Source organism: Colossoma macropomum, unplaced genomic scaffold (assembly GCF_904425465.1).
Source record: "Colossoma macropomum unplaced genomic scaffold, Colossoma_macropomum, whole genome shotgun sequence".
In the NCBI taxonomy this organism is placed as follows: Eukaryota; Metazoa; Chordata; class Actinopteri; order Characiformes; family Serrasalmidae; genus Colossoma; species Colossoma macropomum.
Genome location: NW_023494792.1, coordinates 18203982 through 18231758, shown reverse-complemented (window position 1 = coordinate 18231758; position 27777 = coordinate 18203982). Strand labels below are relative to the sequence as shown.

Genomic DNA, 27777 nt, shown 5'->3' with positions numbered 1-27777 from the left:
ATGGCTGGGCGGATGAGGGAAGGAGACGGGCCTGGAACATTTTGCAGCTGCTCAGTGATTGGGAACAAATTGGATTCATGGACATTTGTCTTCTGAGGGACACGCGCAGTTTAAATTAAAGAGCGTATTCACCGCAACCACCCTCCTCCAGCCTCAGCTCTCGCTCTCTGTTCTGCTTTATTCCTTCTCTCTTTCCTTCCATCCTTGCTGCTCTCATGACATCCGTATTTAGTAGAATTAAATTAAAATTTTAATTGTGTAGTGCAAACATTTAGACATTGTCCCAAAGCAGCTTTCCGAAAAAATGGAGGTCCAGAACCTCTGATGAGCCTAGTGTGACAGTGCCAGGAAAAACAAAAGCATTAGAAACGTGACAAGCCCATAAACAAGTCCTCTCTAGCAGAGTCAAGCAGCATCATTCCTGGAAGAAAACTCTGATGGTAGACTCCAAGTAAGGTTTCTCTTCACAGCAAGAGGGTGAAAGGCTTATTTAAGGGTTTAAAGTCGTCAAGCAGGTCCTGGACATAAATACAACAGGGTCTCTCTCTCATACATTTTGTTGTTGTTGTTGTTGTTGTTGTTGTTTTAACATTTTAACCTTAATGATTTTGATGTGAACTGTTTTAACTGACCCCTCTTCACCTGTTCGGTACAGGAATCTTTAAGAGCACCTGCTACATAGACGTTCGCTGGTTCCCCTTTGATGTGCAGCGGTGTGATCTCAAGTTTGGTTCATGGACGTATGGTGGATGGTCTCTGGATCTGCAAATGCTGGAAGCAGATGTCACAGGATACATTGCCAATGGAGAGTGGGACCTAGTGGGTAGGTGCAGTAAAGTTAGAACAACATCTAGAATAAACAATAATAAATACATTCTGATGTCTGTCATTTACATCTCTTGAAGACAGACCAGTATTTGTAGTAGTTTTAGCTAATCAATACTTCAGTAATTAAATTAGGTGTACTGGTTGTGGAATTAAGCAAATCCATGCAATGGCTGAGGTGCATCAAGGAGAAGAGGAACCGAACCTGTGTCCTTCTAATCATCTCAATTTTATTGATTAGCCTAAGACTTTTGCACAGAACTGTACATAACTGACAACTGAGTCCACATACACTGTAGTATGACCCTGCAGGATGCTGATACATTTGCCAAAGCTAGATATACTGACTCCACTGCACATCTGAAACAGCCACACTGCTGTTTCTGCTCTGTCTAAAGGGGTTGAACCTCTAATCAGCTGTTTGTATGATATGTAATTATGCAGTATCCCCTGATGCACAAGTGACATTTTTCTTCCCTGAATTTTTGATTAGGGACAGAATTGTGGGTATTGTTTGGAATAAACATGCAGAATATTATTTGTAGATTGGGGCCATTAGCTGTGGAAGCCATCTCTGTAGATTTGTGGCAAATTGCAAAATAATTAACCGTTCTTATTGGCAGATGGAGATGGAGTTCTTTTCTAATTTGAATTTGTCCAGATTACATATTTTCGTTAATGCAAGGGTTGTTGTCACAGACAAAACTGTTCACATAGTGGATTTGGAAGGTATGAAAGCAGTGGAAAACAGCATTGCTTCTTTCAGCAACTCTCTTGGTAGCCAGTGGATTTTACTTATGTCTTGTTTATTGGCTATGAAACCAAAGATTAACACTACTGCAGAATATAATAGTTTAGAAGCACTGTATATTTTAATGTTGTTGCCCTAGTTGATAAAGAACACTTCTTCAGGGTAAGCTGTACATTTCTGATGTATTGAGGCTATGCTGAAGAGATTATAGCAGTATAGAGATCACCAGCAAATGCTGAGAATATGGGGTGGCTACTCTAATGTGTGTGTGAGGGAATGAGGAGTCAGATCCTGTCACATGTTCCTGCAAGAGATTAAGTATCTTTCATGGTTCAGGGAAAATTAGAGACATTTTGAAGAATCACCCTTACTTCTGACCTTGGATCAGTGTTTTTTGTGTTAATGACTAGGGTCACAAATCAGTGAGGGTGAGAGGAAGGGAGAAGAAACACAAGCCTTTAGTCAATGGGCCATAGAACACCTACATAATTGAAAATCATGTGAAGATACAGGCATCCACTTGAGAAAATTGGATAATTCCTCTTGTACTAGTCCTTGTGAAGGTTAAGCCTGTTCTTTGATGAATTTTGCTGAGTGTGCAAGGAATATTTCTATGAGTGCTCAAAACTATTTTTCAGTGCAGTCAGACAGCATGAGTGCAGTTGTGACGGAGTGTGTCTAAGCTTAGAGCCTTTATAATTACAGTACCAATTCATTTTAGGATCCTGTAGTGTGTTAGTACAATAGAGAAAATGTATGCAAACTCTTTAGAAATATGTGACTTTTTATAGACAAATTGTTCCTAAAAAAATCATAAGTCATTTGCCAATTGACCGCAAAAGGTAATATGGCCTAATATGGACCTGAAAAGTAACATTGCTGAACGCGATGAGACTGGAAAGAACTTCAAGACTCCACAGTTTGGTAGATTTACAAATAAAAGAAATGCAGCACCATCGCTGCTCTCCCTAGGAGTGGGCATCCTACAAAGAACAGTGCAGTGGCTCATTGTAGAATCCTCAAACAAGTGCCAAGGAACACTAGCGTTCCACGGTAAAAATTGACAGGCATCGTTTTGCACTTAATAATAGCTGTGTTTATGAACCTGCAGGAAAAAAAAATATTCTTACCAGATCCTTATCTCTGCCATGAAGCATGGTGGAGGGAGTGTAACCTTGTGGAGCTCTTTACTGGACACCTTGCGGTCACTGAGGAACCAATACATTTTCAAATTTTATTCAGGAAATTTTATTGCGGGATACCAGGTTGTCTGTGATCCTAAATACACAGGAGGCTGGGTCATGTAACATGATTCAAAACACAAGAATAATTACCACATTCCATGTTTTGGTCTATGATTATTATTACATAGTTTGTTCCCCCAAATATAATTCCAGTTAATACAGGTAACTGACCCATAAAATCTACTTGTAACTGCACTTAGAGCGGCATGACTCTAGATTGCTCTCTCATTCGCTCTTTAATGGTCCAGGGTCACATCAGGAACCAGTAACGTACGTGAAAGCATAAACAGAGAGAGATCTACATCTGAAGCCATCCTAAACACATCATAAAGTATATCCATCTGTCCCATCTTGCAAAACCTTAAAATTCACATTCAGTTATTCACAACACAGTACCATATGATAGCATAATACTGTATGCATATCTCTACTTGCTCCAAAAGGCCTAATTACAAAAACATTTATCCTAAATACCCTGCTGATTCAGCAGTATAACTAACTCTGGAATGAAGGTCTGCTTGAACATATTGGATCATTTATCTATAATTGTGGGATAGGAATGTTTTTGTTAAATGAAAGAGTCCTAACAATTTGTGCAGCCTTCTGCTTGTACATGGTTGGTCACATTCTTCTATGGTCTCTATCCTGTCTTGTGGGATTATAGACCCCAAATGTGTTCCACGAATGTACTTCACTGTGTGCTATCTGTGCTTTATTGGGGTTGCGTTTCAGACCTCTGTTACTCAGATTCTCTATGTTACCAGCTACGCTTTTTGAACACCAGCAGATTTTCAGTGAAGCCAACTATAACATATGCCAATTTTGCCTTTTATGGAAAAGCAAAGCTTTATTTCTTCACTGGTCTCTTTTCTCCGTTCCTGTATTTATTCAAACAGTCAACCTCCTCCACAGCCTTCCTACATGAGCTGTGACCAAACTGACTTAACACTGGAAATTTGGTCTCATCTATTGTAAATCAAAACGTGATTGGTTGGTTCCACTATAACTGCTTAATTATGTTGGTAGTTAATTTTCCGTGTGCCATCTGTCCAGCATCTGAAGGCCTAACTGATGGGAGAGCTAGAGGAGATACTACAGGAAGAAAATCTTGATTGAATAGATTTCTGTTATGCATTTCTAGATCTTACCCCTGAAATAAGAGTATTACTGCAACACTTACAGAGGTTAAATACCACAAACATTATTATTCTGTTAAATAAAAACTGAACAAAAAATTACAGATGTATTTTTTAGTTCCCAGAAATCATTAAACCTTCTCTTAAGGCCTAAAAGGTCTTATTTATGCAGGAGCTGTGCAGATCATTTCAAAGAGCACATAGCCTGCTTTTCATAACCGTGTGTGAAGGACAGAGTATGGCTGCTATTTTGCTGATACTTTACTGTGTTGATTGCAAAGATACCTGCCAATTAAACAAGCACTTATTTCACTGAATCCTGAATAGTTGCATTATTTGTGTGTATGTGTCTTAGAGGTTCCTGGCCGGCGGAATGAGAGGTTTTACGACTGCTGTAAGGAGCCGTATCCTGATGTTACCTTCACAGTGGTGATGAGAAGGAGAACGCTGTACTACGGGCTAAACCTCCTCATCCCCTGTGTGCTCATCTCCACCCTCGCACTGCTGGTGTTCCTGCTGCCCGCTGACTCAGGAGAAAAGATTTCACTGGGTAACGCACACACACATATGCAAAATGATACTTTCTCTCTCTCCGTCTTTCTCTCTCCCTCTCTCTCTCTCCTCACTTATCACGTTGCAGTGCTTCCTAGTGCCTAAACATCACCAACAAAGCACCTTTCTGAAACAATTCTCGCTATGTTCAGGGAAATCTGAACTAATCAAACATGTTCTCTGTATATAAATGGTTTAGTTTGACATAAAGAAGCAGTTTAAACTTCATAAGAAATGTTAACATGTGAAAATTGTTAATTTCCAAGACATTTTGTGTCATGGAATGGTACTAATTTTTCCAAAATCCAGGACTATTCAGGAGAATCTTGGACTGATGGCAACCTTACTATAAACCCTTCCAAAATCACATTGCAAAGATGCACGTACATTTTGGCAGTGGAAGTGGAACATTCAGTCATTGACCTGATCGGGGGAACCAATCTAGAACTTCTCTGGTGTTATGTGATAAAAATGGAGTCTTGTGTATGCGGTTGTTCAAGTTGTTTTTCGCCTGGTAAGAAAAGAATATGATCCAAGTGGAATTGTGTAAAACATCCACTCTTTGCAGGGTGAATATCTGTGCACAACTTTACACACAATGCCCAGACATTATTGTGACCATCACCTGTGAATTTATGTCAGTAGTTTATCATTGGTCTGTAGCTCTTTTTAAAAATCACTTGATATTCTCTCCAACTTTATCCTGTCCTCTCTAGAATATGCTGATAGCTCAGCAGATAACCTAGCCAACAGGGTAAAAGGCTAACTGGCTCCAGAGACAGGTATTCAGTTAAAATATTTACTGAAATAGTCACTATAAATCTGCAGAATTTTCCCATCAAATATGAACATAAACCTGTTAGCTTGGTGCTAGCATAATTGGAAAACCTTATAGAGAAATTAGCATCATTGTAGTGGTTTTTACAAGGTTTTTACCATGAAACATTGCTGTGTACTGACGTGCATCTGACGTGGGTATGATTTAATGACTGTCTGGTTCTCAGTGTAAACAAAATTATGACGTTCATGTGTGAGGATGGGAATATCCCCTGTTTTTTCAGTACAGCAGTTTTGGTGTGCTGCCAGGCTTTCAGGCCTTTTTTAATCTTTTGGTAAAGGTCGTAGATCATATTAGCGCACTGTTTTTTAAGGAAACCACTGCATCTAATCTTTTTACAGGAACATAACTGCATAACTGTCTAACACAAACTGTGCACAGGTAGTAAGAGGGAATGAGAGAAGGCAACAGTGTAAAAGAAGAGGCTTCAACAGAGCTACTAGGGAACATAAGGGAATATATTATTTTCCCTGTCTACTATTCTGTATAGATCTGGGAGAAATTCAGTTGTTGATAAGGTGATTTTGCTGATATAACTAAAACCACATTGATAACTAAGTTGACTTGCGCTGCCACTTAGCTGAGATTCCACTAACATTATGAGACTGAAAGATTTCATTGAATCTTAAAACCCATGTATGATCATCATTCCATAGAAACTTTGAAAAGGTAAAAGCAAAATGTTTTTGACTCACATACACAGAATGTCTTGTCATTCTGTCCTTTATTAATTGATTTAGTGGTAAAGAATTGACAACACTGTGCATCAGTGACACTAAATGCCACTTCCCTTTAGCTACTTCCACTGCTTCACTAAGACCATGTGCCAAGATCATCAGATGAAAAATATTGCTGTATGTTTTACTTATAATGCAGATCTTTCAGTTACTAAATAAGAAGTGGTAATAAATTAGAATGTGTGTGGGGTTTCATGCTGTTTTTGGGAATGTGAGTTTTATTATATCAGTGTTTCTCTATTCAGTCCTCAGGGAACCCCAGCCAGTCCACAGTTTTTTTTTCTCGTTCCAGTTCCTAACACATCTGAGCCAGACACAGTCTTTGAATACCTGGCTCAGGTGTGTTTGGAGCTAGAACAAAAATAGAACCACAGTGTGGACTGGGTGGAGTCTCTGAGGACTGGACAGAGAACATCTGGCTGACATTACTTGAACTCATTTTTGGGACAAATAGTCATTATTTCACCAGAGCAAATACAGTTATATGCAAATGTTTGAACACCACAGGTCAAATTACATGCTTTGTTGATTTTAGAAGTCAAAATAATTTAATTAAAATACAGTATTTTTTCTGCAAAATTCTGTGCACAATTTCTAGTTATTTGCTGAGTTTGTTTTTTTTTGTTTTCAATATGTTAAATTCAGCAAATAAACATTAATTGTATATTCAAATTTGCAGAAATGTGTGTGTGTGTGTAGAGGATGTATTAAATTATTTTCGCTTTGAAAATCAGCAAAACTGACCTGGGGCAGCCATACTTTTACATATATCATTCACGAGTCAGAAGTAGAACACTGTATAAGAACATTGATCACTTTTTGTTCCTGTTTTTTCAACATTCCATCTTGTATGATTGTGTGTCTACACACAGGTGGCAAGGAGAAGCATTCTGATTATTGAAAATGGAAACATCTAAAATTTCAGTCAAAATATAAATAATGTGAAACAGTGTTCAGTTTATTTTCTAAATTCAGTGTTGAAAAATCTTTCTAGATTTCTTTTTTGTCTTTAAAGGAGCCACAGTCTGTGATTGTAAATGGAAAAATGGCTGTGTGAAAGTAAGTGCATTAGCATGTTCTCAAAATTTGTCTGATAAGGATGTGATAAAGGCACGTATATCTGCTACTAAGGATAAGACTGAGTCGTAACAAGCCTGTCTTGCTGTAAGAGAGTGTCTGTTGTGTACGATAAGGGAAATTAAAGGTGTAGTGGGTCGGAAAGCTCCCTAAATGACAAATAACTGTTACTACAGTCACAGTCTGACATTTAAAAAGCTGCTTTAGAACAAGAGCTGCAGGGATAAACCTGGATAAATGCCAGTTTGATGCAATCTCTTGCAAGGGGAATTCCATGTTTTTTTTTGTTTTTTTTTTTGTTGTTTTTTAATTTGGACACAGTTTGATCATTAAGATGTAAACAAACTCATTCAGAGTGGTTTGAAGTGAAATGCTCTAATCTGAAGAAACTTACAGAGTCAGAATTGTTCACAGTGGTGATAATGGGAAGTTTTAATGCCTCAAAAATCTCCCCCACAGAAAGCTATTACATGAAATGGTTATGAATATGGTGCCTGCTGCCTGAAACGTTACTTGGTGACAGTTTTGAGAAGATTTTGGCCTACAACACATTTTCAAACACATTCATAGTGTAGAGATACATACAGGACGTTCTGAGGCAAATTCATCCCTAAAGAAAACACATTTTTTCAGATTTTCCATTATTTTAACATCTTCAACATTACATATAAAACTCAGAAGACGTGTAGATCCACTGGCAGTTTTGGATAGTAAATAAAATGGCTGTGTTTGTGTTGTAGACATCCAGGAAGGGAGGAAAACAATATCATGCGTGTAAATATTTGTGATGGTACTACTTTGAGAATAATGCTAAACCCCACAAATTTTACCCCCTTGTGGTGATGTCAGCGCATATCAGTACTTGGGCCTCTCTAGCTCTTTAAACCACCTTTGGGCCAAAAGAGTTTTAATATGAGCCTTTAACAATATATTCAAAAAGAAAACTCACAAATCATTATTTAAAAGGGAATTCCACCAATTTTCCAACTCTTTCAGAGTGTTTTGATTTAAAATGGTTAATTGTAGAGAAACTTACTGACTCTGAATTCTGTACAGTGGTGGTGATAGGAACCGGAGGTCACGATATTTACAATTCAAAAAAGCCATTTTATTTACCACCCAAAACCATCAGTCAACCTACAAATGCCTTATGAGTTTTTATGTGTCATTTTGATAATAGTGAAATAGTTTTCCTTGGGGACTGTTTTACCTTACATCTCCCTGCCATGAATGGGTTTAAAAATATTTGTTAGTCCTAAACTTTGTCATAAAACCATCATAAAACAATGTGTCAGGCATCAGGCAGAGTATTCATAATCATTTCATCTAACTTTCTATGAGGGAGCTTTCAGAGGCATTGAGCTCTTTAGACCCCTGGTAAGTCAGTAAGTTTCTCTACAGTGAACATTTCGTATTAAACCACTCTGAATGACTGAATGTGTGTATTTAAGTTGAATCTACTCACACATCTTGTGTGTTGTGAAGTATATATGACTTGCTTCCACGATGTCGAGAGGAATTTGGTCTGTTCCTTCTGGCACTTCTCTACAGGCTGTGTGTGTCTGCTCACCTCAGCAGACCTATGTCCCCTGAGCAAGTCACACACAGCTCAGCCTGCTTTACCCTGTAATGCTCTAGGGACTGTCTGTGCCTCATTTGTGCTGATCCATGTCCAAACATCTACAGAAGGGACTACTAGTCATTCACTGTGTTATAATGATTTCATCTTTGGTTTTTACGAGCACTGTAGAACTAGTACCACCTCTCTGCAAGCTGTTCTGATAGTTTCATATGTAGAGTGTCATGGTGACATCAATTTTATATCATGACATTGTTATTCTGATAAGGTTCAAATTTGAGCTGCCCACTCCATTACTCTGTCAAATAAATATATCAATAAAATTGTACCTTTTCAGTCATTCACCAGTGATTAGTTTGACATGGCAGTTTGCATGATGATAATACATATTCTCTTTTGAAAGTGAAGATAATGAAGTTGATTTATACAAATATGGCAGGGTCACCCGCACTAATACTTGATTATTATCTAATTGATTGAGTCTCATTATTCTCTATACATACTTTACATACTTTTGCCAACAAAGACGCTTAATGTTGGATCACAGTAAATGAGTGGAAAATGCGACTTGTTTGTGTTTGTATTATTCTTTTCTATTGGCTTCTCTGTATCTTTTGCTATGACTTAGGTGATGATCTGATCACATTTCAGGTCACATTTATAAAGACATCCAGATTATTGTTAAGGATTCCCAATCTTTCTAGGTTTACTCTATACACTAAAAACAGTCATTGTTTTTATAAGACCATTTTTCAGCATCTTTCTATCCCTGAAACAGGCTGTTACCATGGTTGACAGCACAAGTGTAACTGGGCAAAGCTGATAAGATTTGACAGCATCTCGCCCGTTCATGACCTGACGAAACCTACAGGCGAAACATTGTCAGTTCTTGTGAGCTTGCCAAGTTACATTTCTTTGTGTCAAACATGAGTAGTAAATCCTAGCAATGTTGATCCATAACTGTGGATTTCCTCTCCTTTTTGAATGTGACACAAACAGACCGCATCTCTTGGTCAGTCATTATAACCCTGAAAGAAGTGATTAAGATGCTTTTCTGCATTGCGTGCTTCACTGTGATTGCATTATGTGTGAATTCTGGGTGTTGTGGTGATGGAACTGATGGGGAATTTAATGGGGACAGATGTGGCAGGGTAAAGAGGGGGTTCAGCTGGTAAATCAGCAGTCAAGGAGGATCCCACAAAAGCTTTGTCTCTGTATGTGGGAAGACAGAGAGAAAGAGTAGGAAATGAAAATAGACATTACAAAGGGACAAATTCATTGTTTTTTATATAAGAGCAACAAGCTAGTATTGTCTGGCCAGGCAGTTGGAATTTGAAAAGGTTACAGCTTGGAAAGAAATATAGAATTTATATGAGTATTCAAACCCATGTGTGTATTCGTGTGTTCACTAGCATGGTATCTAGTAATAAGGACATCCAATGAGGTCCACATCAGTAGTTTCAGAGGTGTCATGAATCTCCAGACGCTAGATTAAATGTGGAAACAGGTAGAAACAACAGACTTTTAATGTATTTGTATGCTTTTTCAGTAATCAACTAGGAGGGAGAGGAAGGTACACTCCTGAAAAGGTGCCATAAAGGATTTTTTGAGAGATGCCATAGAAGCCCCTGTTTTGTTTCCCTGAAAACCATGTTTGAAAAAGAGATTTGTGTGTGTGAACCTTTTAAAGGCTTTACATGATTCACATTATATAAAGGTTCCTTGCCAGTTCTTTAAGGTTCTTTAAGCTTTGAAAAGTTTCATTACACCAAATCTCTTTTTACAAAATATCCTCTAAAGGACCATCCATCAAAAGATTCTTTAGGGAATCAAAATAGTTTTTTCTATGACATCTCACAAAGAAAACCAATGTGCAGATTGTAGCTGTCCAAAGCAAAACATGTATCTCAATGTCTGTTTTTTTCCTACATCGTTTGAACAAGGCAGTTGTCCTTTACATTGTTTGAGAATTTCATGATGAATGGACCAATAGAAAAGCTCCAAACCCACTTAGAAACCCACTTTTCCTTCTCCTGTAAAGTTGCCATTTTGGAGATTTTTTTTTCTTTGGACAGCGACACTATATATCATTCAACAAACACATTTCGAACTTTTAACTGACTTGGATTTTAGACTAAAGTCCCTTTGCTTTTAATATCCTTATACCTGAATTATGTTTATTGTATTAAAACAAATGATTAAATATTACATTTTGTCAAAATAATCCTAACAATACTGAAACTTTACCAAATGAATAGTAACTGTTTTAATACTGACAGTTTTATCTGATTTTGAGCATAACTCAAAAACTCTAGCCAGTACTTGACTGGAAAATACAGCTTTGTACACACATAAAATCAAAATATTTTTATTAAAACAGAAAAAAGTTGACTTAATTTCAGGAAATGTGTGTTTCAGTCTTGACAGTTCTTAATTTTACATGCTGATTTTTAGGCTTTTGGACACATTTACTTCAAAACAATCTAACTGCTCATCATGTGGCCATGAGGGACAGGGATGCAGTCTCACTTCCTGCTCTAAAATGCAGGGGTGTGGCTAAACTAGGGCTCCACCCATGGACCACAGATCTGTGTTTTGGTAGTGACATTAAACGTGGGAAAGAGTTTTTTGAATAAAGTTTTTTTAACAAATTAAACTCATGATAAATCTAAATCCTTCAACTTTGCTTTAAATTAACAGATGGAAATGAATGAAGGAAAAGAAAAGGTACATGAACATTACGGATGAGTAAAAAGGCGAGTAACAAAGTGGTAAAAACATAAAGCAGATAAGAGACTTGCAGTTTATGTAGTACTCATAGTCTGCAGTTTATGCACATCTCATTTCTGCAGAATGGACCTCACTAAATGTGGCTCGGGTTATGGCCCTGAACGTGAGGGCTATGTTAGGTGTTTTTTAGGGAAGTCATTTTCACAGTTCAAGTGAGTGTTTGAAATTCAAAATTGCTTTAAAAAGCTACTGTAAGATTAGTCCTGCATCTCACAGATTGCCTGGAGTACAGATTAATCTCATCAAAGTAGCAGATAAACACAGAAATTGCTTTGCAGAAATGGCTTTCAAATGAGCAACCACTGTCATGTTAATCACTGCTGTCATATTAAACCCTTCTAACCTTTTAAACCGTTTGAAAACGTCAGCTACTCTTTACATTGTGTTAACAATTAATGATGAATGGACTGATAGACATTGTCCAAAATCTCATTACATTAAAACAGAGTAAAGTTAAGAGCTTTTCTTCTGTCTTTTAAAACGTATACAAGATACAAAGCTTCGTAACGACAGTGGCGATGTTTCTGTGAGAGTTATTCATTTTAGTGCCTGCTAATGAGCTGAAATCATGTTGATCTAATCTGTGTTGATCACTTGGATTTGTAGAGGTTTATCGATCTACAGAGTTCATTACGGAATGTTTGGGCCGTGGGCAGTGAGTCATCTCTGTGGTTAGAGATAGAAGCAGGATTACTCCTCATATACAGTACTGTGCAAAACTCAGAGACCTTTATTTGTTGATTTTATACTCAAAACATGTCATTTATTCATTTTTTTAGTGTCAGGGAAAAAGCAGAGAACATGTATTTAACAAAAAATTGAAGCCTGAATGTAACAACCCTCTGGGCCGTCTGGTGCTGTCAGGAATCCAGCGAGTTTGGCTTTGCTGGGATGGGCTTTAACCACTAGTGGTTGGCTCACTTCAGTAGTGCTTTTAAATCACTAAAGGTGAAAAATCTCACCGCAACTGTTTGTTATGAACTGGTTGAAAAACAGACTGTAACACATACCAACTTAATATAATATTTTTTTCAGTATGTCATGTGTCTACCCTCTACCTTTATTACAGCTTCCATTCTTTTCATTCTTTCCATTCTTCCATTTTTTTCAATTCTTCCATCACAGTTTTTCTGAAGAAATCTACAGGGATATTTTTTTGGACCTCTAAAGTTCAGTCTTAGAAATTGGTTGTATTTTCTGCATCTCACAATCCAAATAATCCCAAACACACTCATGATGTTGAGGTCTGGACTCTGAGAACAGCAGCAGCTCATTGTTCAATTTGCACAATGTCTTCTTTTTTATATGTATATCTTTTCCTCAGTAATGTGTTTCTTTTTTTCTGATCTGAGGCAAAAGCGAAGCTTGTTTAAGATTAAAGCTTTAAGTTCTGTTTGTCTGATGGTGTCAATTTTGGTGGTCTACCAGGTCTTGCATGGTTCTTAGGAGTCCTCTGTATGTTTTCTCTGTATCTTTTACTCATTTTTTGAACTACATTTTTGGAAACTCTTGTATTTTCACTTATAGAAATGTCTCATATTTATGCTCAGAAATATTTCCTGTAAATAAATACCTGTTTATGGTGTTTCACTGGAAGGTAGATGAGTAGTAGTCTCTGTCTTTTCCACAGTTCTGTAGGGTCTGCTGACTTTAGTAGAACTTTATCTTGCATCTCCAAAAGCAGTTTCTACTGAAGCTCTAACACTGAGCTCTATTGGAGGAAACTAATGAGGTGTGATTCTGATGCTGCAGTGGCGTTGAAGTGCTGATGGGAGGAAAAGAAATGATTTATTGTGTAGAATTTTAAAAAGACTGGGTTTACTCACATATGCTTTCTGGAACATAAAGATAAATGAGACTGACTGCTTTTCACAGTTTTCCGATCATCTGTCTTCTCCTGTAGGAATCACTGTGCTGCTGTCACTGACTGTCTTTATGCTCCTGGTGGCTGAAATCATGCCAGCAACATCAGATTCAGTGCCTCTGATTGGTAAGTAAAGTTGTCCATCATGGTGATTGGGTATCAAGTCTCAGCAGGGTCAGTGCTGATTAGACAGTTTGAGGAGTTAATGTAAGTGACAGAGGAAGCTGATAAGGCAGAGAGGGGACAGCGAGCTCTTTAGTTGAAAAGCGAGGCTGCCTCTGACCTCATTTGTCAACTGCACTGCTATAGATCATCCTCAGCTGGGTTTCCTGAAGATGAACACAGTCAGTAAATCTGAGGAGAAGGAAGGGAACTGTACCTGAGACGTGATGAAATGAGCCAGGAGAAAGCATTTGGTCTCTTCTGCAGTTCAGATTAGGACCCTTTGCACTTTTTAATTATTACCACGATTCCCATGTCCATGAGCTCCCCAGTGTTCTAAGGATATTCAGTGATTACTTCTGAAGTTCAGTAGAAGGTTCAGCACCCAAAGTAGTACATTACAGTACATAGCAGTAGGTAAGTGAAAAATAAAATTTACACAGTTTTACCACAGATGTAGTGAATTAGCCAAGACATGTTTGCTGAGCAAAGTTTGCGTCTTTAGTTTTCCTGGAGCAAATAACCACCAATTAGCACTGGGGAAAACTGCCTGCCTAAATCAGCACACACGAACCATGTCAATCATTGAGGTAATATTAAATAGACTCGCTTATCGCTGCTGTCGGAACAAAACCTTGTTCTCTAAAATGATAACTTTACAGTAAAAGGAAAAAACCTACTTTACTTTTAATGTAAGTCAGTGGAACCAGACTTTTTTCCCCAAGTCATTTTGGCCTGTTTCTTTTGATCCATTCATCATGAAGTTTACACACAATGTAAAGCACAACAGGCATTTCTAAATTATGTCAAAAACTGAAAAACAACAAAACTGGAGATACAAGGTTTTGTTCCAACAGCAGTGATCTGTAGTTTCTGACACCAGCTAGGTTTATATCCATATAGTTTTGTGCAAATTTTGACATATCGATTAAAAAAGCTGATAGAAATGGCAAATACCAAATAAAATGGCCAATATTTTCACACTTGCTTAAGGTGGGACTTTTTTGCCCAAAAAAAGCAATATGTGATAACAAACACATTTGCTGAATAAATAGCATACATACAAATACAATAGCCCTGTGACTGATCAAGTATTTCTGTTTTTGTTCGTGTTTGTGCATCATTATCCTCCACTCCAGAGTCACCCAGCTCAAAGACCTCCTCTTCCTCTCAAACAGATGTGTCAGTCTACTATAGAACTAAACCATCCTCACCAAATATCTAAGCTATATATTTTGCCTCTAATCACAATCAGATCATTCATTCTTTTATGATTTCAGAAGTGCTAATGTGTGTGTGTGTTTGTGTGTTTCAGCTCAGTACTTTGCGACCACAATGGTAATTGTAGGGCTGTCAGTTATTGCTACAGTGCTCGTGTTACAGTACCACCACCATGACCCAGATGGTGGCAAGATGCCAAAGTGGGTAAGCAGTCTTCCTTTCTCTCATCTCCTCTCCTCACCTCTCTTTCTCTCTCATTTAGCTCCTGAAGGTTAAAGCATGTGGTCAGGTGGAGGGCAGGGTCTGTAGGCTCAGTCTGCTGGGATATAGTTGTGACTGGAATAAGAATGTGCTCTGGTTGTCGGGGTTATTTTGTGACCAGTGTCTCACATATCCCTGTAAAAATGGCGGTTAAATTGCTTAATATGAACCCCTCAGTGTATTGCATAACTTTTAGGCAATTGATGAAGTTATGTAAAAGGTACTAAGAATGCTTATGATTCAGTAAAATTGCTGTGTAATTGCCATTAGGCATTTTACCTGATTTGAGCTCATATAGCCTCGCAATTAACTATGCTGTACAAATTTGATTATTTAATGGGCTCACTTGCATGACTTTTCTCATCAGTTTGAAAAAGTTATTATATAAATGTAAAGTAGAAGATATGTGATTTGAGGTGGAAGTCACAGTTACACATTTGTGCAGATTTCAGTTCAAAATTCTGTTTTCGAGTTTTATTCGTGCCTGGTTATTAAGATGGGTCGCTTCAGTGTTGGTTCATGCTAACTGTAACTTCTTACGTAGCGGTCTTAGTTGTTTTGATTTGCAGGTATTTGTACTTGGTGCTGTGCAGCGTTTTGACGTATTGTAAAAGAAAGGAGGGAAACATATTCCAGTGTACAAATGTGTATAAATGAAAATATAATGTATCAACATAAAATTGCTGGTTGGTTAAGCCACTGTTTTATTGGTTTCTTATCAAGAAAAATAAAATCTCAGCTTTCATAAAATTCTAACAGTAAATATAGATTTAAGCTCTCAAACATACAATGCATTCACTACTTATTGAGGAAGCTATTTCAGTAGTTAGCTCATTTTGTTTTTAGAAGCTAGTGAGCTTTAAATTAGGTATCTTTCTCGCTCTCTCTCGTCCAATCAGTAAATTTTTACTTGTGAGATGAAGACATTTCACTGTACATGTGTGAGTGTGCACTATTCTGACTGTGTTAATACTACATTAAAGTTGAATAAGTGTTCTAAGTGTTCTTTTAAAATGAACTGCAAAATTTAGGGTGCTTTTTCTCAAAAACAAGGTTTAATGACTCTTAATGCATCAGTGAGAATTATCTCATCTTATATATGAGCACACAGATAACACTGCTATCAGCAGAAAGCTTGTTAAAAGCAGCTCAAAATGGTGGTCTAAATGACTCAAAATGATGAAGCAGGCCGCATATTTGTTTTGTCTGACCTTCTTTTTTCTGTTTTTCTGTTGTGTGCAGACTCGTGTGCTGCTGCTGAATTGGTGCGCATGGTTCCTGCGCATGCGGAGGCCAGGTGAGGAGCGTGTCCGCTCAGCCTGCCACAACAAGCAGCTGCGCAGGGGCAGCGTGTCCAGTGTGGAGCTGTCAGTCAGCCAGGGGGCGCTGCAGCCCAATAACAGCAACATGCTGTACATCGGCTTCAGGGGCATGGAGGGAGTCCACTACACCACCTCACCTGACTCGGGGGTGCTCTGCAGCCGCCTCATGGGAGCCAGCGAAGAGGATGTGCTGTTGCCAGGGGCAACGGTTTCATCATATCAAGGTGGGGTTGGAATGGGAGGCGGAGTCAATGGAAGTATCATAGGTGGGGCTTCTGAGACAGAATTAGCAAAGATTCTGGAGGAACTGAGGTACATCGCGAGGAGATTTCGGAACCAGGATGAAGACGAGAGCGTGTGTAATGAGTGGAAGTTTGCAGCGGCTGTTATTGACCGCCTCTGTCTTATGGCCTTCTCTATCTTCACCATCCTCTGCACTTTTGGTATTCTTATGTCTGCACCCAACTTTGTGGAAGCCATCTCGAAAGACTTCTTCAGTTAAAGCAGGAAGAGCCGTGAAGACTCTGATGTTATTTCTTACACAAGAGTAATTTCTGAAACATTCTTAAGGTCAGACCACACCAACCCAACATTCTCCAATCAACACTAATAATCCAGATTGACAGTTGTGTTAGAAGGTTTAGAATAAGAACCAAATGATCTAGAACAGCAGGCAAGGCTAGAAAATAATTACATGACTGTGCTGTGTTTTGGAAGATTTATACCTGAGTATTATTGAACTTGGTTACATTTTCATTTAGACCTTAAACGTTTTGTTACAGCTCTCAAGGGCCAGCAGATTTTCTCTTTTGCCAATCAGTTAAATTCCCACGCATTTGATTTTACTGTTATTATTAAAACCTCCAGCCAAATTAATATCAGTGTGAATGAAACTGCCAACAACCATGCTAATTTGTCTTTGTGCTAGTATTAGTACTTCCCATTAGTCATCACATCACACAACAAAGACATTTACAGTTAGTAGGAGTGGCAATATGGTGAAAATATAACATCACAGTTTCTCTTCTCTTCATTTTCATGATACACAATCTGTATCCCAGTAATTTGTTTTTCTGAGGTTTAAAAAATCAGAACAGACAAAAAATAGTAGTAGTGCCACATTTGAAAATACAAGTACAAATGATATTTATTCAGCTTTCTACATGCTGTGCTGCACTAAATCCAATTAAATAGACCTAATTATGCTCTCTTTGTAATGAAACATACGGTTGGTCAGTCTGGCAGGGCCAGACATAATCTTGTATTGAGAACGCACGTCTGGGGAGAAGTTATTGGTGCTGGATTGGTGAAATCTGCCTCAAACAACTGTATGCCCCTTCTAAAACCCAGCCCCAGATTCCTCTAGTCTGTGCTCTTTTTACATCACAATCAATAACACATGCAAAACAAGTTAGCTTGTGAAATAACATCCATGGGCTAACAACAGGCTTGTTGTATGCCAAAACAATGTTGAAAAAGGCACCAGCACTCCGTACTTTGAGCTCTGCCTTCACAAAGTGTTGGGTTGGTTAAGAAATTTCACGCTCGGTTCCCATCCTGTTTCCATTCCTACCCACATTTAGCTGACAATTTCTCATAGATGTCCACAGATGTTCTCATTATGAGATCACATCAGGCCCCACTAGACTGGCAGTTGGTCAGTGTTCTTTAAGTACTCATGATCGTGATTTATATGTGACTAGCGATAAATATTGCCATATTTCCCATGCCTACAATTGAGTATGTTTATAGTTTTTTACTCCCACTTAAGTTTATTTTTGACTCTATACTTTAACTTTTAATTGAGTAAGATTTTGACGCAGTACCCAAACTTTCACTCATGCGTATTGGTTTGTTGATGCTTGTTGGAGAGCGTTGGGTCTGTGTCCTCCAAGCTTTGAAGCCACACTGTCAAACGAAGTTGTAAACATTTACTGTTAAAATAGAAACAATCTTTGAAATAGTCAGTGCCACTGGGTTTGCACACAGGTTACACAGGTAAATGCAGGTTCACCAGTTACTCACTTACTCTGTTTTCACAGCAATACACACAATTTTTGGGATATCTCATTGTGAACTATGTACGATTAAGTGTACTCTCATTGTCCATTATTGGTATTACAGGTTGTTGGTGTTAGTGTACAGTGACTCTTGAAGTATTTTCTAGCTAGCATTTATCGCCATCTTGATCAACTTGAATCGTGTCTCCTAACAACAGCACAAAATGATTCGATGACTGTCGTGTTCTTGACTAAGCTGACTTGAATTTGAGTTGCACACCTACAAATTGCAATTCCTTAGTGTAAACAATCATCAACACAGTATGAATTTCACGCTCCGTGTTTAACATTTCAACCAGGTGATTATCACTGATTACACACACAGATCCAGTCAAGCAAAGAAGGAAAAAGAATTGGGTTTCAGCATCCCTGTCTGCTAAATGGAGCCCTGGTTTTCTTTCTTCTCTCCCTTCTTTGCTCTCCTTCCATGTTTGTGCATTTGTGTATTCCAGTTTTGTGAGCCCTTTACAAATAAATGTATTTTTCTAAATGTCAGATTTTATGTTTCTGAAGCCTTGCACTTTTCCAAAGCCCTAAGGTTATGCCTTTTCCACTATAGTCTATCCTTAAAGGGGCACTGTTATGGAAAACTGAATCATTCTTGTGTTTTTCGACTGTGTAAATATTTTTTAACATTTTAAAATGTATCTTTCACTCCCAGTACATACAGTTTATGTATGTGAATAAGCTGCAAGAACAGCCCATTTAAATTCATTGGTTGTCACGATGATGAAAATATTAATATACACGTTTTTTTTCCCAACGTCACAGGGAATTAGAATTTCCTTTCACATTTTGGCCTGGACTGCATTTTGAATGAAGCACAATACAGGGAAGCTAATCAGAACAGAGGTTATTTACATATCAGTATTTAAAGGCACACTAACAAAAACATCCGGCATCACTCTAAGAGATGGAGAGTTTGGAAAATGGTCAAGTAAAATGAATCATGAGGTCTCCCTGCTGCTGTAAACACACTGCACTGAGCGCAGTGCACATACTCATCACACACAGGCAAAGAATTGAAATCATCCTTGTAGCTTTTTAATGCATTACATCTGTAAAAGTGCACACGGGTGAATGAAAAACAGCCTTGAGGCAGAGAATCTTTTCTGAATATAAGATGCTTCACCTCAGTATCATTATAGATTTACTTTAAGAAGGTTATAATTAAATTCCTTCCTCAACGATAACCTTTAATAGTCTTTATGTCATGACATTTTATACTGTACATGAAACAGATATATAATATGTACTGAGGTACATCAGATGTTTGGGGCCACATTTCGTTCTTTTGAAATCTACATTTTCTCGCTATTACTTTTCAATTTGCGAGAGAATATACCTGCAAAGGTTTTGTTACCATAAGCTGCTTGCTTATATATTAGGTATATGCTGTAACACTCAGCTACACGTTCATCAAAGTGTTTCTCATAGTATAAAGAACAGGTTTTGTTTAAAGAGTAATTCCATTTTTTTTTTTTTAATTTTCTCAAGAATTAGTCATTCAGAGTGGTTTTGTTGTGTGGTTTGATGCTCCGCTCTAGAGAAATTTACAGAGGAGTCAGAATTGTTAAGTGTAGTTGTGACAGGACTCATTCTAAGTGTGATGCCTGCAACAGGTTTACCATAAAAATTTGGGACAAGAGCATGTTCACCACTGTGTTTACCACACATCACCTTTTCTTTTAACAACACCTAATGAATGTTTTGGAGACTGAAAACACAAATTGATCCAGTTTAGAAAGTGTAATTTTTTGCCGTTCTTCAGTTATATAAGTCTTTAGTGACTTGTGCAACAGCAGGTGGCCTTCATTGTTGTATTTTGCACCACACATTTACTATAGAAGACAGGCAGTTCAGTCTAGCACCTGCACTCTCTGATTATGCAGCCATGCTGTTGTAACATACGCTGAATATTTCTTGTATTGACATGTTGAAAGAAGCATGGACATCCCTGAAAAAGAGGCAGCATAGGCTTTTTCAGAACATATATATATGTGCTTTTACAGATCTGCAAGACACCCCTGTACCATGACAGACAACACGATGTCCATTATTTCAATAAACAGGCTGAGGTTGACTCATCCGACCACAATACGCAATTCCACTCTGCATCAGAGTGTTCCTGTTTCCGGATGTTGTTGATATATGGCTTCGGCTGTGAATAGTACAGTCTTTCATTCACACTGTTTTTTCGAAGTATTCCTGAAACCATGCAGTGATATCCAGCAAAGTAGCATGCTGGTTTTATGCAGTGCCATCTGAGGGGTTGAAGGTCACAGACATTCAGTTTACCCTTTAAACACATTCCCTGAATCTTTTGACAATGTTATGCATGGTAGAGAGTGAAATGTGTAAAAAAAACTTGCAAAATGCTCTCTAGGAATGTTGTTCTGAGACAGTTGAACTATTTTGTGATGCATTTTTCAGCAAAGTGTTGAGCCCCATTAAGCCTCAGATCCTCACTCATAAAGGACTCAACCTTTCCTGGACAATCATTTTATACCCAAGCATGATTGCATCACCTCTTTTAAATTGTTTTCTGAACATTTACTATGTTCCTTTTCTTAAATTGCCTCTGTCCAAGCTTTGTTGGAACGTGCTGCAGGCATCAATTTCAGAATGAGTGTATATTTACAAAAGCAGTGAAGTTGATCAGATAAAGCATTAAACAGAATTACCACAATTTTACCCTTAACAATATTACATATAAAAACTCATTCACACATACGTAACACATTCATAAGCACTGAACAACTTATTTATAAAGCAATATTTGAGTATGTATTGAGCATAAGCTGTTATGCTAGTAACTGCAAGATGATATGTTCTATGAAGTAAATGAGATTGCATTGACGTAAGGGACCTCAAACTAAAGTGAAGGACATTTGTTCCATTCATAACACTATTATTAAACATCATTCCCAAGTAATGGAACCTGGTCTAGTTTGGAAGTTTCTATCAGTCCTGCTCAGTTCTACATGAGTTAAAGTACACAACCATTATGTCAATACAATGTCATTTACTTCAGCTTATGGGTGATATTTCAATTTCTGCATAAGATATTCATAAATACTCAAGTGTTGCTTTATTAATACATTATTCAGTGCTTATGCATGCATTATGATGTCCTTATGTAGGTAGCTTTCAAACAAAGTGTTCCTGAAATTTGAGTCAGTAAGTTCCTCCACAAATAACTGTTTCATATCAAGCCACTCTGAAAAGTGAAGTGTCCCCAAACTACTGGCAGGCAATGTACATTTGGTGAGATTGTGCAAAGTAAAAAGCAGATGCACAAAAGAACCAGACTAAGGGTCCGGGGGTCATACAGATGGAACTTCTCAAAAGCAAGAGTGCTGCTTTTTGCTCAGCTTTCATTTCCTAATGAATGCTGTTATTTGGAAGGGGGAGCTTATCCTGGATCAGTGGTGTCAGCAGTCTCAGTCTGAGAGGTTTGATACATGTGGGCCATGCAGCAGGGACGGGGGTTTTGAATGGGGGGTCAGGATGGAGGATGGCCAGGGTTAAGAGCTTAGAAGAAGAGGAGAAATGCTGGCTCTGCACTGGACCTTCGCCCAGCTGGGCACAGTGATTTTCTTCTGCCTTCAAGCTGACCACTTTCTATTATGTGTCATGAATGCATTTCTCCTTATTGAAGTATTTAAAAATGTTTTCTATATTTTAGAAAAGAGAGTGACTGTAGAAAGATCTAAATAAAATAATAACAACTTAATGCTACACCAGTTTTAAACTAAAGAAGTTCTTCTACTGCAAACATTTTTACATAAACATAGGTTTCTTCTTTGAGCAAACTGAAAGGCCAAAAAAGGAACAGTGAAAGGCAGTGAGTAGACTATAGACAATTATGGAGGGACTGAGGCGAATTAGTGGCATAACAAGATATACAAAAGTGGTGCTCATTTTATGATACCCCCTATGAAACCTTGTTAAAATTCTGAGATCAATACTCATGGACCAAATTAGAGCACATACTAGAGTCTTCGCCCATTCATTACCATAGTTCAGTTTCAGACGCTTCAAGCCATAACATCAGAAAAGACCTCCTGGTACCTTTTTAACTTTTTTTATTACCTGCTTTTCCCAGCAGTTTTAATTAAAAGAGCTCTGATAGCCTGAGGCAGCTCAGCGCACTGGGGAGCTTCCCGTTATTCTAGAGAACCATGCTGCCCTCCAGTGGTGGATGAAGCTTTTAACCTAATGCAAACATTCAGGGTCTCAATGTACTAAAAGATCAAGATGAGTGCTAAAAGATAGATTTCTCAAGAGTTATGCAGGAAGAGGGAGTGGCCATTAATGTTAGTTAACCCCTTACATTTGCCATGGGCCCAAAATTTATTACATACTTCTATAACCTAGGAATAGCTCAACCCATTTGCACTGAAGTCCCTGTAGTTACTGAATAATCGACCATAGCATGTAATAAGCCTGGGATTTTAAGGGGTTAATCTTCTTCTGTGGTCTCATCTTGGTCATCTTCTGTTCTGCTGGATGAGCTCTGACTGTGCCCTGGTGTTCCTCCAGAAAACTTCACACTCTTCTTGGACCTCTGTGAATGAGAGAGACGATGTATTTATATTTACCTGCATGTCATGTGCAAGTTAAACCTATTTGTCCCTGTTTGTTTGCAAAGATTAGTATTCCATCCTAAGACTAGAGTTTAATATGCTATTTGTTGTGTTGTGCTGTATTCTGTGGCACAGCATTACGTCCCTCAGCCTCACTGCTGTGACCAAATTCACAATTTTATATGCTTTATGTGTTTTTGTCAATATTCTCTCACTACAACACCCAGCATGTGTTACACATATATGTCATTCAACCATAAGCAAAAAAGAAGTCCTGACTGCTAGCCTAGCTCCTGATCTAGATGCTAACAAATGTGATATTTGGCTTCCTAGCAGTAATCTGGCTTCCATCTGCATTAGCCAGTCAGCACTAAAAAGAACCCACCCTCAAGTATCCTCCTGAGCCCTTGTAGTCCCTCCCACCTTCAGTATACATCATTAAAAGGGGATTTTCCTTTCTTTAATCAGAAAATCTCACTCTAGAGACTCTTGTGGCACCAATGTAGGATGCAAGTAAGCATGACCACAACAGATATAGTGACTCAATTTTTAAAGAATGCATTAAAAAAATTCCAAATGTTTGATTTTCATACTGTTCATACTGTTTCCTCTAAACATAAAATAGACACAAAGCTAAAAACAGTTGTTGCAGCCATCCTGCAGCCTGGATCCTTCTGTACTTTTGTGTCTTTTATATAAATTGCACTGTGCATGTGTCATACAGTGTCAGAAACCATATAAGCAAGTCTATTTGAGATTGCTTAACAACAATGCTAATTAGCCATTATAAGCTTCCATTATGTATAAGCTACATTAGCCTTTCAGCTTCAAAGTAAAACTACAGAAAACTAAAACTACAGATGCAATCTTTGGACACAAAGCCTGCTTTTGGCTGATTGAATGCACTTTGGGAGGAAAATGATTTCAATCATATTATTAATTTGAGGTAAACTAATAAACAACACACAGTACATCTTCCAAATGTTTACCTGTTTATTGGCCACACCCCTTGGGTAGCGCGCTATATCATCTCGTCTTCTCTCCACTTTCTCCCAGTCCTCCTCCCACACCTCCCGCCTGTATTCTGATTCTCGTGCTGTGATTCGCTGATAGATCGCCAGGTTCTCACGGGTCACTTGTGCTAGCTCCTCCCTCCTCCTCTCAGCATTCAGACTAGAGGAGGAAAATTATTGTGAGCATTGATTTGAATAGCCGTTTGACTATATTATCCTATAAGCGTATTCCAGTGAAAGTATTATTAAAGCAAAGAAATAATGAAAGAACTGAGTGAAGAGTGATTTTTTCCTCACAAGTAGGCTGTACTTGAGGAAGTGTCTGGACCAAGCCTTCGACATGTGGTTGTAGTATTGTACAGGAAACATAAAGTAGATATGGAAAATTTAAAGGATGTTAGATTTAACTAAGTGGTGTAACTAGGATCTTCTGTTCCACAGTGCAAAAAAACAAATAAAATAAAATAATGAGCCCCACACAGGAAAATAAATAAAAAAAAATAGGAAAATTTGCTTGCTATTGTTTTGTCTAGCCATGCATATAAAATTGCAGAAGTAGATATTAGTTACAAGCCCCAGTGTGACTGGCCTGCACTGCCAGTAGTTAAGGCCCTGCTAAAAGTTTTATCATCTGAAAATACTTAATACTCAATATCACAATTACATTAATAATTTATATGTTAAATTGTCAAGGAGGAGACAAGGCTTGGCATGTAAGCACGGCTTTAACCAGAGAAGCCTTTCAGCGTCACCATGTTATTAGGCTGAACAGTGGAGTCAGCAGTGGGTAGTTTGAGCCTCCAATGACTGCCTTTTGAAAACTCTAATATACACAAAACAGAGAAACATTCACCATACGTTCCTCTTTGATTTTGGTTCAGGTTCAATTGGGACATTAATATTTGCTCAGCTGAAAGTTATATGATGCTGTTTTAGTTAATGAGTGGTTGGTGACACCTAATGACAGACAAAAGTAACTGTCAGTACAGGGCGGTGTATGGCAGATCATTATCTCAGCTGAGGCTAAGAGTATTAATTACACAGTCAGAAATGCCACTTGAGCCACAGTGCCTGGTGTAAGCTCACCTGTGCTCTGGATATTCATTCCTGTGGTCTACGAGACCTTTAGAGCGCTCTATCCCAGCCAGTCTGGACGCCAGCAGTAGGTTATCCCTGTCTATGATGGCCTGCCTTTCCTCTTGAACCTTAGAACCCAAACACAACAACACTGCATTGAGGAAATGATGAGTCACAACATTAAACACTAATCATATAATATATAATTATAACACTAATTAATTCACTCTTTTTAAAATAAAATAGTTTAATGTAGAATGTAAATATTGCTAAAGTTTTAAAATGTATCGGACCGTACAATACCCAAAGTAACATAAGCCACAAAAACCAATGCATTTACATCCACATCATCAACCTACAGCAGTTCAGCTCAGCTGAAGTTAGTGTGAAGGAGTGTTTCAGCCTGGACTGTGTTTTAAATGAGGCATAATACAGGATGCCAAACAGAGCTAATTTACATATGTCAGACACAGCAACAAAAACAGCTTGTTTAATTCTAAGGGATAAAGAGAGACTGAAATATGGTCATGTAAAAATTAATAATGACTAATAATGTTTTTGGTACATAAAACCACACAAATGTTGTAGATGGACCTCAAGGGGCAAAAATAAAAAACAAGAAAATATATTTTAACATATTTGAATGTATAAGTAGAACATTGAAGCCCAACTGTACTTTGTTCACTGTAAAATGTTCTTGACTGAATTAACTCTGACAGAAATATACCAAAGTACAGGTAAATCAACCACTGATCATTAGGCTAAATAAATATAATGTTGTATGTATGAGTTGTGGTTGCATTCCTGAAATATTACTGTAATAATTTATCAATTGTTAGTCAATGCAAAATAAAGAGTGTCAGTTTGCTTTCTATACTGAAAAGTACTGAAAATACATCTGTCTCACTTTCTGCATATATACCTGTGTTTTCTTCAGCTTCAGCTGGACATGAGTAGGTGTTCGGATGCCTTTGGTGTCCACTATGGGTTTGGCTTCTTTCACCTCATGAGAAAACAAAACCATTTCACACAAATCACAAACGCAGTGATAGTATTGCTGATCAGATTCCACAATTAGCTTCTGACACTTCAAATCCCACTGCAACAAAAACTGAGATTAGTACTGTCTGGGAGATGAGAATATTATAAATGTACTTAGAGCCACAATTACTATTCACACATGCTGGAGCCTGTGAGTCTTTAATAATCAGTGTTCCACATCATTACAGCAGCTGATATTACACTCCAACCTTAATATTTGTTCTCTGTGATTAAAGAGTCACACACACTCACCTTCTTGCGATGCGCCTCATAGTGTGTCTGGTCCCATTTCTTCTGCAGGTACTTATTAGTGGCGGGCTTGAGGGGCTGGTAGGCTTTATGCATGGCTGCTGCCCGGTGTTAGCAAATGGAAGATGTTCTGGAATTTAGCACATTAAAATAGTATCTTACTATCCTTTACACTCCTCTGGTATTGAAGATTTGAGCAGCTTTGAAGAATCTGGAGTGTCAGTTTTGCACGACTGCCACTTTAGTAGTATTCCAGAATGATGTGAAGTGTCCAGTGTGCAGTGTGTTGTGTGCTGGTGCCATTTAGAATGTGTCCCCACAGCCCACTCCACCTTGGTCAGCCCGGCTGGAGGCCGCAGCCTGTTGCCATGGCACCATTACTCACCTATCCCTCCGACTGGGCGTGCTGCTGAGAGGGGATTGAGTGTCAATGAATTATTAGTGTTCACAGCCCACTGGCTTCACTGGCCTAAATGACCCCAGAGCAGCTGAGCGGGGAAGGGCACAGGCACTGTAAAAGACGTTTTATATAACATATATTATTAACAGATTTCAAAGCCAGTAAGGTTTAGTATCTATACCTTCATGGTCAATTGTAAATGTGATTATATTGCTAAATGGTGGTATATTAATGTACCTGTGTAGCTGAAATATTGTAGTTCTAGTGCAACTCTGTTTTCAGGTGTCACCACAAGGAGGATGGGGTCCCTTTTAAGCCAGGGTCCTCTTAAGGTTTCTTCCTGTAAATGCAATATGTTGTGTTTTCCTTGCCTCACTGTCTTCTATGGCTTGTTCATTTGGGGCTGGGACATCACACTTCTCTGCTGTGTCAGCATGACCATTCAAGGCTTTGGAGGGTGTTGTTTGGTAGGCTGTTGTTTTGTGCTTTGTGCTTTTCCAGGGGCCAAGATGCCTGGAGTGTGTTCCCACTGAAGGTCACAGCTGGGGTGATAAGACTGCTGTGCTTAGTCTGGTGGATCAGAACTAGTGGTTCTCTGACACCGACTGTTCTGATTGAATGTTGTCTGATTATCTTTTATTTAGCATTTGGAAGCTTTATTTGAGTATTTTGAGTTTTGTTGTGTTTAAGAGAGGTGCTAGTTCTGGTTTTACACCAAAAATTATTAAATCATATACCTGACTCCTTCAGTTTACATGTAATTTGCATTAAAGTATAATCATTTTAGTAGTATTCCAGAATGATCTGATTTTGGACGTGGAGAGAGTGTGAAGAGAAGAGTTTGCAGCTGTTATTAGATTTTATGGTCTGCTCCACTCGTGGTTTTTATCTTCATTTGTTAGGAGACTTGTTTTTCTTCTTCTTTTAAATCAATTCTCTTTATTTTCACCTTTTCACTTTAAGCCAGTCTCTTTTAAGTGGTGAATTAC

The 27777-nt window shown here is 38.2% G+C and overlaps 2 protein-coding genes across 2 annotated transcripts in view; one reads left to right on the top strand and one right to left on the bottom strand.

The window, feature by feature from the left end:
• LOC118811827 (neuronal acetylcholine receptor subunit alpha-7) overlaps positions 1 to 17890 on the top strand; it is a 35941-nt gene extending 18051 nt beyond the window's left edge. The window contains exons 6-10 of the mRNA XM_036576355.1: positions 656 to 823; positions 4312 to 4506; positions 13433 to 13519; positions 14871 to 14980; positions 16280 to 17890. Of these exons, the coding sequence (XP_036432248.1) occupies positions 656 to 823; positions 4312 to 4506; positions 13433 to 13519; positions 14871 to 14980; positions 16280 to 16861 (1142 nt within the window). The 3' untranslated portion in view covers positions 16862 to 17890. The remainder of the gene's footprint in view (positions 1 to 655; positions 824 to 4311; positions 4507 to 13432; positions 13520 to 14870; positions 14981 to 16279) is intronic.
• A 4805-nt stretch (positions 17891 to 22695) lies between these two features.
• si:ch211-284k5.2 (uncharacterized protein CFAP97D2) lies at positions 22696 to 26670 on the bottom strand. Its single transcript, XM_036575483.1, has 5 exons — positions 26392 to 26670; positions 26021 to 26101; positions 25108 to 25226; positions 23998 to 24181; positions 22696 to 22989 (listed from the first exon to the last, which is right to left on the bottom strand). Exons 1-5 carry the CDS (start codon positions 26482 to 26484, stop codon positions 22885 to 22887), a joined length of 582 nt encoding a protein of 193 aa, XP_036431376.1. The 5' UTR covers positions 26485 to 26670; the 3' UTR covers positions 22696 to 22884.
• Positions 26671 to 27777: the final 1107 nt, after the last annotated feature.